The 11,300-nt window shown below is 35.0% G+C and overlaps 1 protein-coding gene across 1 annotated transcript; it reads right to left on the bottom strand.

The window, feature by feature from the left end:
- Nucleotides 1-4,044: 4,044 nt before the first annotated feature.
- On the bottom strand, nucleotides 4,045-6,719 carry LOC110746310 (uncharacterized). The gene is made up of 6 exons (XM_021946521.2): nucleotides 6,385-6,719; nucleotides 5,600-5,675; nucleotides 5,453-5,515; nucleotides 4,697-4,741; nucleotides 4,558-4,614; nucleotides 4,045-4,416 (listed from the first exon to the last, which is right to left on the bottom strand). The coding sequence occupies exons 1-6, from the start codon at nucleotides 6,624-6,626 to the stop codon at nucleotides 4,324-4,326; spliced, it is 576 nt and encodes a 191-aa protein (XP_021802213.1). The 5' UTR covers nucleotides 6,627-6,719; the 3' UTR covers nucleotides 4,045-4,323.
- Between the last annotated feature and the right edge of the window lie 4,581 nt (nucleotides 6,720-11,300).

Genomic DNA, 11,300 nt, shown 5'->3' with positions numbered 1-11,300 from the left:
GCAAAGGACCATTTCAGAAGAATGACTTGCATTATAGATCATTCCAGAAGAATGACTTGCATCATAGATCATTCCAAAAGAACGACTTGTATTATGACCATTACAGAAGAATGGCTTGTATCACTCTGATATGTATCCATGAATTATTAATGCAAATTTCACAGATTGCAAGTTGGATACATTGATAATACATTGCATAGATTAAAGTCTCCTAAGAACGGAACATGGGTATAGCAGTGATCAATATGCACGCCTATTGCGTAGAAAATGATATGGATTGAAGTCCCGGAAGGATAATCTATTAACATGTCAATATTAATATGGTGCACACCTAATGCGTAGCAAGTTATATGGTTTAAAGTCCCAGAAGGACAATTAATTGACATGTATGTATTAATCTGTGGCATGCCTGCAACATGACATATATATGCGTTCTAAATGTTCCAACTCCCTAAATGGAGATTATCCACGCCCTACTGTAAAATAACGCTCCATTGGAGGTTATAAGCCACATTCTCACATAATAAAAGCCCCCCTGAAGTGGCTTGGGTACCCAAAAGCAAAGAAATGCTTATAATTGATGCATGCTCATGCACATGAGAATGGTGGGGTCATGAATTGATGAATGACAATTTTTGGTTTTGGAGTAGCTACTCAAATCATCAATGGGTTGTGTTGATTGGAACCACTTTCTATTATTAAATGTCAACAATATCATTGGCCAAAATGGAAAGAGGCAATTCCATTATAGATGAGAATGAACGTGAAAGAACAAACTCATAGTATGAACCCCAAAAGATGTTAATACTGAAAGTTATACTTGGGTGTTTGGAATAAAAGGGAATACCCACTTTGTATGACACAATGTTTCTGGCAGAAACAAGGAAGAGTTTCTCCACATTTATAGATGCAATTGTGCCTTCTTATTGCACATTTATGGAGACCAACATATTATCTTTAAGGGTTATTAAATGAACAGAGCATATTATCAGAAGCGATTCCCTAAAGATGTACAAACAGAACAAATTGCTGGGTTAAAGCTATATAATGCGTTATAAAGTTTAATCCCTTAAACAAAATCCCTGAAAGGATTGTAATTGCATGAAGCAAGTCCCTAAAGGACATGTGCCTGAAGCACAAAATCTGTACTCAATACTAATATGCATAAATTGCCTCAGTGAGTACATTTATTATAATATGTTTGCAACACATTAAAACTCTTGAAGAGTTCAAGAAATATTTGTCCCGGCCTCAAGATCGAGCATTATGCCAACGAGATTCTTGCTTATACTAAGAAGATATTGAAGTATTTTTATGTGGATTATCCGTTGGGCACTTAAATAATTTTCTGGAAGTATACTGGACTGGATATTATATTTTTCAGATAGAGCTCAGCTCCATCACCACCACTTTGGGATGATGTGTGGCATATTTGATGCTATCTCCTTATAACACCATATACGAGCATATTCTTTTCAAGTGAACTTACAAATAGTCCAGATTTTGTTGGATACGCAGACTCTGAAAATTTCTATGATCGCTTACTGGAAAAAGTTAGTCATGAAGATTTCAAGGGGGATATTCTTCAAGGGGAGCATCCAACAATATTACAAGATTAATTCACAAAAGCAGTGTCAACTATGATATTCAGAAAGATGATCAACAGTATGGCTTAAAGATATTTTGCCAAGCATCAGGAGGAGCGTGCTGTCAATAAAGACCTTCACACATTGTACTCTTTTTCCTTCGTCCAAGTTTTTATCCCATTAGGTTTTTCCTGGCAAGGTTTTAACGAGGCAGTGTCGCACGTGTGTCAATATACACAGAATTTTATGTTACACATGGTTATATACTCTTTTTCTCTTCGACCAATTTTTGTCCCACTGGGTTTTACTGGCAAGGTTTTTAATGAGGCATATTTCATACATGGTGGTCTCCAAGGGAGAGTGTTGTAAAGTCTTGAGTGGAGCCCACATATTTGGAAATAATGAAGAATATCATGATGAAAGTGTTGTGGAAGTGGAATCCACATATTGGAAGACATGATTGCACATCCACAGGAAGCCAAGAGACTTTGCCTATAAGTGGACTTCCTCCCTTCAATGTAATACACAGAACAAAGATTCGATAAAACATCAGATTTCTATTACAGCTTAATTTCTCTATATTCTCTCCACAATCTCTTTAGTTTTATAACATTGAATATGATCTATATTTTTTTTCATGTCTTCATACGTCATTTATATGTGTGTGTCATGGATTTTATTTGATTTTCTTATTCTATCTAAAATCAACTTTTGATACTCTTTCATTATTTCTAGGTTGCTAGAATTTGGGTTATACTTACTAAGATATTAAATTTGTGATATTGAAATTTAATTATTATAATGAATTCTTATATATATTTTCCTATCAAAACTAAGTTCTTTGTAATTATAAAGCTATTTAAAGTTGACTCTCCTTGATAGAATTCCTAGCTCCGCCATTTGCCACAAATATTGTTATCAGTATGAGTGCCCAGAATCTGCTGGAAAGGAAGAATCTAATTATGCCGAATCAGAAGTACTTTTGATGGCTTGCATTGAGGAGAAGAAACTAAAACCCGCTGTTTGGTACCTGAATTCTGGGTGTAGCAATCATATGAGTGGTAACAAATCTCTATTCTTTGATTTAAATGAAGATTTTAGAGAGCATGTGAAGTTAGGAGATAATTCAAGTATATCGGTAATGAGCAAAGGGAACATTCAAGTACAGATTGATGATAATACTGTGTATAAGATTGCTAATTGAGTTTAGTAGGGCAAAGTGAGACTATAATTAAGTTTCAAGTGGCAAACAAATAATTAAGCTAAAACAGTATAAACACCATTGGTGTGTCTAAAATTTAAAATAAATTTTTTTTAACCAAAATGGTCCCTGAGTTCCATTTTAAGTTGTGTCAAATTGATTCCACCGTCAAACTCCGTTAATATTGCGATCAATTTTATGGTAAAAATAATCAATTTGTATGAAAATAGTAATAAAGTAATTAAAATTTAGTGTAAAAGTCCAATTTACTACTAAAAGTTAGAGCACGTGATTCAACCTAACGAAAAATGTTACGGAATCACCAATTTAACACGAAAGAGAAATGCAAAAACCCTTACCATAAAGGGGGCTTGAGTTATAGGCCCAATAGTAGGGTCTAAATAATAGAAAACCAAACTCTCTAGAAATTCAATTGAAAACCCAAAGCCCATTTTCAAAACCAGAACAACACTCAAAACACCAATAATAAACTACAACAATGCCATTAACTGAAGCCCAGCCTGTTTCATTATCAAAACCCAGACGAATTTACAAGTCTGGCACCGCAAATAGTTACAGGATATTAAGCCACGTTAGGTGCTTTTCAATCTCAAATTATGTGCAAAAACAGTCTATTAACATTGGTGCACTAATAGTCGAGCAATAACAGTGTAATAGCAGAACTTTGAACAGTACAGAACAAAATACATAAATCAATCACATCTCAAGAAACAGAATGGATTTCAAAAACAACATCAATAACATTAAATTGAATAACAAACAGAAACGGTATGTCAAAGATTAATATGCATACCTCAATATGAACTAATACAGTTGAACCAAGAACCTCATTTTTTCACTTTCTTTTTAATTTTTTCAATCCGAGCTAGAAATTGGGATCCAAATATTTGTACGTGCTTACTGATATAAAATCACTAGAAAAATTATCAACGGCCAATAAATAAATAAAAGATCATCGTAACAGCAACAAAACATTCCAGGTGAAAGGCAAAAATCAAAATATTGAAATGGGTTAAGAAAACAAAATGTTATCCAATAAACATTGGAACACATCTCCATGGGTTTTAAGGAGAAGGTTCAAGCAGAAAGGATTTTTATTTTGATTTACGCACAAATGTAATCCTGGAAACAATTTTCACAGAGAATAGGTTTCCAAGAAGACCTATGTGCTAGAATATAAGCATGGACAAGAAATGCTAAAAATGTTAAGAAAGGGAGTTAACAAGTTCGCCATACTGACCATCTTAAAAACTTAATGGTGAATCCTTGATATAAGTTAATATGCAATGGCAGTACCAATTCAATAAAATACAACGCCCAAATCAAAGGTAATTAGCCCATGACTCTAATTTAACAATGTTTTAAATTCATCACCGGTAACAGAAACACAAGTATAAAATGTGACTCCACACTAAACTTGGACCTCATGGAAAATCCTTCAAAATCTTTAAGATAAGCAAGCAGCTGGAACTCAACTTCCTTCATTCACTTGTTGATTCCATGGACTCCACAACATCAATCAAAACTAGCATTTAAGAACTTCAGCAGTTCATTCCTTTTGTTTTCAGCCGCTTTGTCCTCCTTTGTCTTCTCAAGTTTCAATAGAATCTGCAACACCAAAGAACAAAATTTCTTTTTTTTTTTAATCTAGCCAGCACAAGGGAGGATAGATGGTCGCAGATGCCCCTAACATCTCTTATAAATCTTTGCAAACAGTCAAGATATATATTACCCAAAAAAAATGCTTACCTTTTTGCCAGAGACAGCACTACGACGAACTCCATCATCTTTGTCACGCCCTAAGAACTGTAGAAAGCAGAATGTTATTTCACAAAATGAAACATACAGAAAAAGTTGAGAATGTAATTATCAAGAGTTAAATGAAAACCTTGGAAAGCTGAACAGGGCTGCTATTTCTCTCATTCTGCTGCTTCTATATATGGCTCCCATTACCAGGAAAAACACAACCCAGAAACAATATCCAGGCAAGCCAATCAAGCATCCAGTCATCATGCCACAGACCCCAGCTCCAATTTCGAAGAGCCAATCCATAAAACAGGCAGAAAGTACTATAAGCACCTCAGCAATTGATGTATATAAAATCATATGCATCCAATGTAAAACATTGTGAATGCAAGAAATTGTGCATGTGTATGTGTCATGGTCTTTTTTTGGTCAACTGTATGTGTCATAGTTTAACTAGCATAAATGCATAAGTTTGAAAAAAACGAAAAATATATCCATTGCGCATCTTTCTAACTTTTTTTAGTCATGCTAAAAAAATTTCACTTTCCGAATCTGGATCAAGATGCACCCATAACAATATTAACAAACACAATAGAGTTGCCAACATATATCTTAGTTAAGCCATGGTCTGGAAAAGACAATGAATCAACTAATCACAAATTTTAACTGAACAATGAATCAACTTCCACTTCTTTTCTTACTCTCTAACATTGTTTATTACTGTCTGGCATCTGAGCACGATTCATGTATAACAATTCAAGCAAATGCCACAGAGTTTCCAATGAATATGTTGTTTAAGCCAAAGTCTAGAAAGGACAATGAATTAACAGCCTTAACACAAAGTCTAACAAAAAAATCATATCAAGCCAAGAGAGCTACAGAAAGCATACTGGCCTACCTCTTTGAGTTTACTCCTATGATGTTTACGGCGATGACTCTTGCTCTGGTCCTTTTCCTTGCTCTAGAGGGGAAAGGAGTAATTGAATGAGACAAGGCACAAGCAGAAAATGTAACGTTATGTCGTAAAGAATTGCCAAACACCCACCTTCTTCTGTCTGTCACTCTTCTTGCGCTTCTTTGACTGACTAGATGTTTCACGCTCACTGTCCGAAGAACTATCACTGTGACAATAAACAATAAACAAAGGATGTTAAAAAAAACAGCCATCGAGCAGTAGCCTATGAACATCTTCTAACTTGCATCTAAACCACATTGCCCAGTAACAGAATCATTTCAAATTAAATTTCTAAAAAGCAGAAAAACCCATAACAAAACATGCAAATCACTTCAGAAACCCAAATGTTTGCTCCATTAGCATCTAGTCCTTATCAGTTATACTGTTTGACGCACCTCACAAGGTCCATACTTCCTCAATACAATCCACTACTTATTCTTTGAAAACTTAAGCTTCCCGATCGAAACCCATGCTACAATTTAATTCATAATCGATTTGAATAAACTGAGACATACATGTTTTATATATATATAATGAAAAAAACGAGAGAACTTAACTTTGAGCTGAAAACAAGCTAATTTTCCCCAGTTGGGTCCTTTCGAAACTTTACAATGTTAGCTACAAAAACTACACAACGCACTAAATTGCAATAAATTACACATCCATGTTAAACACCGAATAAACCCCAATCGGGGTTACTCAAAATTAGTCAGAATTCAAAACCCTAAAACCTCCTACCCCTTCCAAAGATTAATCCACAATCAAACAGGGGACAAAATTGAAAAGGAAATAAAAGCCACCAGAAATCACAAATATAACATCTCAGCCCAGAAAAATATATATAAAACAAAAGCATTTTCTAAATTTTTGGAGACCTGGAATAGTCCGAAGGAGAGGAGGAAGAGTAAGAATCAGACGAGGAGTGGTGGCGGTGTCTGCGACGTCGTTTAGTGTGGGAGCGAATGGTCTTTTTACGGATCTTCAGGGCATCTCTGTCTTTATCTTTGTCTTTGCCTCGGCGACTACGTTGGTGGCGACGATGTCGGCGGCGAGACGCAGACGAAGACGACGAGGAGTCCGAGGAGTACACGGACAACGATGAGGACGAGGCCACCATGTCTAGAGATTGAGAGAGAGTTTGAGGCGACGAAGGGTTTGACAAACTGGGTTCGGACTACAACAAGAAGAAAAATTAATAACGAAATAAGAAAACTCTTTGTTTAAGTTGTTTTATAGGTTCTCTATATTAACGAAAATACTTCCGTTATTCCCATGTGTATAAGTTTTTCTTTTTATGTTTTTTATAAATTACTTTTGCACATATATTTCCTTCCAAAACAAGGAGCAAGTAGTAGACTTATATTAATATCTTGAGATTTTTTCGTATTTTAACCAAACCACTTGATATTTTGAAAATTACAATAGATATATGTTGATTTTCCAACTAAAAATTGTTGATATCATCAATAGAATTTCTTTAAATGACAAATTTAACTCTTGAAGCCTCATTGCCAACCGGTTCATAGTTCAGTGGTAAGAGATTTATACTCTAATAACACCTCATTCTAAGTAAAAAAAACTTACTTATAATGGGAGTAGCAAAAAGTGTTATCCCCACTACATAAGAGTTTCTCTCCTTCTTAGAGCACCTCCAGCGCTGCTCTTTTGCTCGGACAGGAGGGGGCCTAGGCCCAGCATTTGGCTTCAGTGTGCAACGTCAAGACGGGGCAGTTGATGGGGTCCACACACCTGGGCATGTCCAAAGGCAAATCTTGCCTAGGTTTGCTGACGTCATTGATGACGTTAGCAACGAAAAAAATCAAAATAAAATAACCAAAATTTTCAGAATTTTTGTTATATATAAATACCAAGTCATATTTTTCTCTTCCCACACCAAAATTAATGGTTTAAGTATAAAAAATAGAAAATAAATTAAAATGAATAGTAATTGCTCTTGCCCTTCGAGGTGGGAAAAAAAAAAAAGGCAAGAGCTACCACTATTCATGTGAATAGTGACAAACCTTGCCTTGCCTTTGCCTTGTGTTGCGTAGATACAGCTGCACCAAAGTGGATTCAGTTGCATCCTCAACTTGTGATACTCGCAAGTGCACGAGCCGTTGGTAGTTTAGCATATGTAAGTGCGAGGTCGATTCCACAGGGATTGGTGATTGAATGATCCAACTCAGTTTTCCTACAAAACATAAATGAAAACAAAAGAAACAAAACAAGAAGAAAGAATGTACATTAAGAAAAATAAATTACAACTTGGAGAACATTAAAGAGAGCATTTGAGGAAGAAAGGAGAAGTGTTTGGGAAAAGTGGTTAAGGACATGGAGGCTTTTTGGAGAAGAAAGTAGAAGTAGAGAATTGTTTGAGAAAGTGTTTGGAGAATTTGATGAAGAAAGTGTTTGGAAACTTGGAGGATTTTGGAAGAGAAGGTTTGAGAACATTGGGAATTTGGAAGAGAAAGTGTTTGGGACATGTTTGAGAGCATGGAGAACTTTGAAGGAGAATAGAGAAGTGTTTGGAGAATTTAGAAGAAGAGAAGGGAGAAGAAAGTGTTTGAGAGCTTTGAGGATTAGAAGAAGAGAAGAGAGATGTGTTTGAGAAATTTGGAGAATTTGATGAAGGAATGTGGAGAAGTGTTTGAAGAACATGGAGACTTGAAGAAGAGAATATTGGAAGAGTAAGGAAAGTGGTGTTTGGGAACTTTGTGGATTTTGGAAGAGAAAGTGTTTGGAAAATTGGAGAATGTTTGAGAACTTTGGAACGGAAAGAAAGGTGTTTGTGAAGTGTTTGAGACATGGAGATGTTTGGAAGATAAGGGAAATGTGTTTGGGAAATTTGGAGAAGGGAGGAGAAAGTGTTTGAGTAGTTTAGAGAATTTGATGAAGGATGGGAGAATTGTTTGAGAATTTAGAAGAAAGAAAATTTAGTAGAATGATCTCATTACAACAATTGAGAACTACAAAGGGAAACTAAGAGAATTTGAGGGAGAGAAGGGAAGGGAGCTCTAGAGAAGTGCTTGAGAGCTCCCCCCCTTGGGGTGTGTTTACAAGCTTAGAGAACTTCCCTATTTATAGGCCTAGGGGAAGTGAAAATCTGAATTCAATATGGCTAATGCATACAACACTTGTTTTATAAAATCTGAAATGGTTGATGCACTTGTATTAGAAAATCTAAATTGGGTGATGCACTTGTATTAGAAAATCTTGAATTGGTTGATGCACTTCACCAATAGATCCCACCAGCAGCCCTAGCTCATCTTCATGTCACCATGACCAAGCTTCCAACCAGAAATGATAGCTCATACCTAGCTCACCATGACCAAGCATCCAACCAGCACATGCTGAGGTCAGCATGACCAGCAACTTCAAGGGCTTACAACTTGGGCTTCTCTTAATCAAATTAGGACTTGAAGCACTCGAAATTGAAGTTCAGAATGTCTTCTTTCCAGCCATATGTTATTTGGGCCAATCCAAGGTCGGAGGAAGAAGTTAAGGACGAAACAAATTGCTAACTCACTTTCCGCGCTGATAAGATCCATCCTGAGCATGGTTCTGTGTTTGCTAGGTAACGGACTCCAGATTTATCCAATGGGGCTGAATTTTGGATATGTTATAGTACACACCCATTGGAACAACGTTCATGAAGAATGTGGGCTCATTCGAGCTATGTAGGTTGTTGAAACAAAGCTTGCAATATGACCTATGGAACTGGACTGGCAGGGGGCTGTAGCCAAAATGAGTTTGTCTTTAAGCTCTTCATCCATTCATCCAAATTAGGCCTTAACATGCTTGAATTGCATGAATTATGCTCTCTAAAGCCATCATTATTACCTAAAGCTCAATGAACTGAAAGATAAACACAAAAAGGATTAAAAGCACAAGTTTAACTCAAAAACATAACCAAATCATAAGTTAAAAGGGTACAAAATGATATGTAATTTATGCACCGATCAAATACCCCCAAACCTAGATTTTGCTAGTCCTCGAGCAAAACAAAAGGAAAACAAAGATAAAAACAAACAAGAAGTTAATTAAACCACTTTCGTAGGTAACTCGATTGCATTTAGCGTATGCAACAAGCCTTTAAACCTCTTAGGCATCCCTAGTAGGAGGAGTTGTGTCTCCTGAGGGTTTAACAGATACGATACCCACAAACGTTTTTCTAACTCTACAAAACAAAATGGTTAGAAAACTTATTAGATTTGTTAGTCTTTAAGCAAAATAAAAATAAAAATAATTATACAAACAAAAATAAAACCAAAAACCAAAAAATAAATAAATAAAATAAATAAATAAAAACAAAACAAAAGTAAGACTCAAAACAATCTTCCTGAACATTTTCTGAAGAGAAATGACTCATGCACATGACTCAAAAGTTTTTAACAATAAAAACTCAATTTTAGACATTATTCACAAAGCGGCAAAGTTCAAAACATAATATGCTCAAAGTGTAGTAGTGTGATAGCCAAATGCAACAAATTCCCCAATCTTAGTTTTCACACAATTTCAAAAATCATACAAAGCACAAGTTCAACTTCAAATCTCACCAAAGTTGTCCTCTCACAAATGAATCACTCAGAAGAGGGCTATAATGCAACACTCAGTTATAAACATGAGATTAGAGTTAAACCATAAAGACTTAACTCAAAATAGAAAGATGAAGAACTTGCATTAATATGATCTCAAGAAGGATGCCAAACACTTAAAAGCAGAAAATGAATGCAATTCAACCACATGACATTTAAGATCAATTTAGGTCTTTAGTAAAGGTTGTAATTGGGCCAAGGGAGTAAGGTGAGTAAGAAATGAAAGATATGGATAATACAAAGTCCAAGGAACTCGCAATGCAAGAGCATAAAATAATTGTTTACAAGACTTCGAATCATCACGATTAGATTTTTTTCTTTTACCTGATCAAAACTCCTTATACCCTTCATTTACATTGATTCACTCCTTTCCTGAACAACCACCAATTTATTTTGAAGGCCCAAAAATGAAATTTCATTCAACCACCACTTAATCACAACTTTTCTCTTTTCTTTCACCAATTGTGTGATTTTTTTTTTCTTCGAAATTCCCAAACTTAGTATGAAAAACACATCCCAATTAAAGCTCATGAGTTCCTTAGAAAGGTAAATATTTGTTTTTCAGGCTAAGGCGAGGAAATATAATTGGTTAAATGAAAGAAAAGGTTTACATGTAGGCTCAAAATGGTTAACAATGGAAAATCATGCTTAAGCATGCATAAGGTTAGCTTGAAAGGCACAAACGATCCAAAGAGGGCCTTAATATCACTTCTTAAATGTCGTGAAGTCAAATTGCATAAGAATGAATGACTTTTAAGTGTTCAACCAAATCAATAAATAATGAGATCAAACAACAACTTTGATGACAAGAAAATAAGAGTATGTATATAACACTCATGAATTGAAGTACAAGGCTCAAAAGCTCACTTTATATGGTTATATAAGTCTAATTTGTGCTTGATACAATTCTTTGGGTCATGCAAATCCTTTAATTGGAAAATTATGAAACAAATGGCAAGTGTAAAGAAGGTTTCAAACATATCATGCTAGAACAATGCCAAATTTTTTTTTATTTTTTAATAAAGAAAAAAAAAACACTAAAATAAAATGAAATCCAATTTTTATTTAAGTCATCCAAACATTTATCACTATCTCATCATAAGTGTTCGGAAAGTGACTCAAAACAAAAACAAAACAAAACAATACTTAAAATAAAAACAAGCAAAAAAATAAATAATTTTTTTTTTTCAATTATT

Source organism: Prunus avium, chromosome 8 (assembly GCF_965620075.1).
Source record: "Prunus avium chromosome 8, drPruAviu1.hap1.1, whole genome shotgun sequence".
Classification (NCBI taxonomy): domain Eukaryota; kingdom Viridiplantae; phylum Streptophyta; class Magnoliopsida; order Rosales; family Rosaceae; genus Prunus; species Prunus avium.
The sequence above is the reverse complement of the archived record's forward strand: the minus strand, read 5'-3'. Positions and strand labels throughout refer to the sequence as shown.

Coding starts and splice junctions, on each gene's coding strand:
- LOC110746310 (XM_021946521.2), bottom strand. CDS start 6,626: ATGGTGGCCTCGTCCTCATCGTTGTCCGTGTACTCCTCGGACTCCTCG. Junction 5,516..5,599: donor AGAGTGACAGACAGAAGAAG/GTGGGTGTTTGG, acceptor TTTCCCCTCTAG/AGCAAGGAAAAGGACCAGAG. Junction 4,615..4,696: donor GCCCTGTTCAGCTTTCCAAG/GTTTTCATTTAA, acceptor TGCTTTCTACAG/TTCTTAGGGCGTGACAAAGA.